The 2,973-nt window shown below is 47.5% G+C and overlaps 1 protein-coding gene across 1 annotated transcript; it reads left to right on the top strand.

Annotated features, from left to right (window-relative positions):
• Positions 1-1,155: 1,155 nt before the first annotated feature.
• On the top strand, positions 1,156-2,637 carry TEOVI_000016400 (Trypanosomal VSG domain/Trypanosome variant surface glycoprotein C-terminal domain containing protein, putative; the record flags this gene model as incomplete). The annotated part of the gene is made up of 1 exon (XM_067220844.1): positions 1,156-2,637. The coding sequence occupies one exon, from the start codon at positions 1,156-1,158 to the stop codon at positions 2,635-2,637; it is 1,482 nt and encodes a 493-aa protein (XP_067076945.1).
• Between the last annotated feature and the right edge of the window lie 336 nt (positions 2,638-2,973).

Genomic DNA, 2,973 nt, shown 5'->3' on the forward strand with positions numbered 1-2,973 from the left:
CGGAGAAGTTTTGAGAAACAAATTGAAATTTAAAGGGTTATTAACGGTGGATATGCAAGATTGTCGTTATGTAATGGATGTGGAAAGGCCACTCGAAAAGTTTGTGAGGGAAAATCCCAACCTTATTATTTTTCACCACATAAAAATAGATGAATACCTTCCGTTGAGCAGGCAGCTAATGACCAGCAGTAGCGTCAGGCCGGCGACAGCAAAGCTCGACCGAATCGACGACACATGGGCGGAATTTAACTGCGACAGTCAGCGGTAAAATATGAAGTATATGCAATCAAAGCTGACAAGGGCGGTGCCAAGCGTTTTATTTCGACTCTGTTGTCTCCAAAGAGCCGATTTCCAATACAAAACACAAACGACCCAAGTAAACTTAACATTTCTTTTTGAGAAAATAAAAGCAGAAGCAGACAAAAACAGCAGCAAACGCCACTTTATTTCCCCCCTTTCCAGCTCCGACCCCAAGACCAGGCGACGTAGCAGAAGCTATTTCTTAAGTTTTTTCTATTTACTAAAACTTTTGGCAGGAGAAGAAGCCGCAGCACCAACAAGCGCCGCAATGCAGCCAACAGACGATGCTTGAAGCAACCCAATAAGATTACAAAGTCTATTTAGAAGTTTCGAAACATATATCGATTTTAGAACGTCCAAGGCAACAAAATTGGCTACCAAAGCTATAAGGACTAAATTGAATTTGCAAATATCGCTGTCAGTTAATATATAAATGCCAAGCTACCGGCCAGCCGGCAGAGTTGCGGCGCAACTTGACAACAGGCCGACAGAAACGCCTTTTCACAGCACAAAAAGGCCAACATGCTCTGTTTAACGACATTTCTGCAAGTTCGGTTTCGTAGGCCATAGCCCAGCAAAGATCAGTGCGCCCCACCGCCGCCGAACACGCAGACGGCGCAAAACCAGGGGAACAGACTGCGATATTGCAAAAAAACTCGCCGTACCGCCAGAAATGCTGCCGACACAAAACAAACAGCCTGCCCAAGGTTTTCTAATAAAGCGGCAAGCAACAAAAGAAGCCGGAAAGAACACCCTTCTAACCTAACAACCAACCTGCTAACCTCATCGCGTATACGACTCGACATCGCAAGCGGGCTTTTTTATAAACCTCTCGCCTTTCCAACAAAAGCAACAATGCACCGGGCGCTAACAGGTCTAGCCTGCACAATCGCGGCGCTCCTGCAACCAGCGGAAGCAGCAGCAGGCGACAACACGCTAGAATACCACGTGTTCTGCAAAATATACGAAGGATGCATAGCCGGCAGCAAGCTAACCGACACCGACCCAGGAGCTGAAACGGCCGACGCAACAAAAATACTGGTAGCCTTAAACGTTTCCGCAGCCGACGACAAATTTTACGATCAAGACTTCGACTCAAGCGACGCGAAGACAAGTAAGGACAAAAACTACACCATCTACAGAACAACCTGGCTCGAAGTAGTCAAAAAAATAAGAAATGCTGAAGCCGTAGCTGGAAACGTCAAGCTACCGAGGGTCCCACAGGGCCCACAACGCGAAATGGTGCAGCGTATCGAGGAAAACGCATTGAGAACAATACAGGCGGCCATAGACGCAGCACCAAAGAGCAAGACAGCGGCAGAAATAGACTCAGAGTTGAAAGAAGTTCTGTACGGCTCTGGACAAGCGTCCGCATCAACAGCAGACGGCCAGACGTTTCACAACACAATGACCAAGGCATGCGGTGACACAGGAGCGGGATCCGAAGAGCCAGGACTTTCGCTATACAACGACCTGGCTTGTCTCTGCGGAGGGGGAAACACCGCGATCGAAGGCTGTGCAGGCAGCGGTGTCAACCTCGGCGGCGTAACGCCTTTTTCCAGCTCGGCAACCGGACCTGCGGCTGTGGGAGCAGTACTGGCAAAATGCCCGAAGCCCCCAGCCAACCAGGAAAACGCTGAACTGCTAGCAGCAGCGTCCAGGGACTTTTTACATTTACTCGGGTCGAGGAACACCGCGACAGCAGACAACAGCCCGATATACGGCAAAGCAACACAGTGCTCAGCGACGAACAAAGAAGGCTGTGTCAACTACAAGACCAAGGTACAAGGGAACCACCTAAAAATCCCTTGGCTGGACAAGCTACTGGCAGCCTTAGCAGACATCAAGGCACACAACAAGCGGTCGGACGCTATACGACAACTGGGCAGGCACGCCACAGCAACAATGGAAACGGCTCTACAGCAAGTCAAACTAGCGGAAAGAACATTAACTGCAGCGACAACTCAGCCACCAGCAACAGCAGTTACACCAGCACTAGCCACCAACAAAAGAGAATGCGAACAACATAAAAACAACAAAACCACATGCGAAAATGCAGGTAAATGCAAATGGGAACCAAAAGATGGAAAATCTGAAACAGAAGGAGAATGCAAACCTAAACCAGGAACAGACAACACAGCAGCAGGAACAGGAACAGTAGATAAGAAAGACGGGGATAAAAAAGACGAGGTTTGCACAGGCACCGAAGAAAAAGATTGTGACAAAAACAAATGTACTTGGGATAAGGAAAAAACACAGTGCAAAGTTAAAGAGGGAGCGGCTGTTATTTCTTATGTGATGAAGGCCCCTCTTTTGCTTGCGCTTTTGCTTTCCTAATTCCCCCTCTTTTTCTTTAAAAACTTTGCTATTTGATATATTTTAACACCTAAAAATTCTGCCAAAAAAATTGAACTGTTTTTGTAAGTTGTAAAAATTCTGATTCTGGAAAATTTTTTCTGGAAAATAAAATTTTTTTTTCTTCTTTTACCTGTTTTTTGTAGGCAACCAGGTAGGCGGGGGGGGGTAGTTAGGTTAGTTAGGGGGGAGGTCAGGCAGGGTTCGGGTTAGGGTGTTTCGGGTTAGCGGGTTCGGGTTAGGGTGTTTCGGGTTAGCGGGTTCGGGTTAGGGTGTTTCGGGTTAGCGGGTTCGGGTTAGGGTGTTTCGGGTTAGCGG

The sequence above is a fragment of the Trypanosoma equiperdum genome (genome assembly GCF_001457755.1).
Source record: "Trypanosoma equiperdum strain OVI genome assembly, contig: ctg_124, whole genome shotgun sequence".
NCBI classification, from domain to species: domain Eukaryota; phylum Euglenozoa; class Kinetoplastea; order Trypanosomatida; family Trypanosomatidae; genus Trypanosoma; species Trypanosoma equiperdum.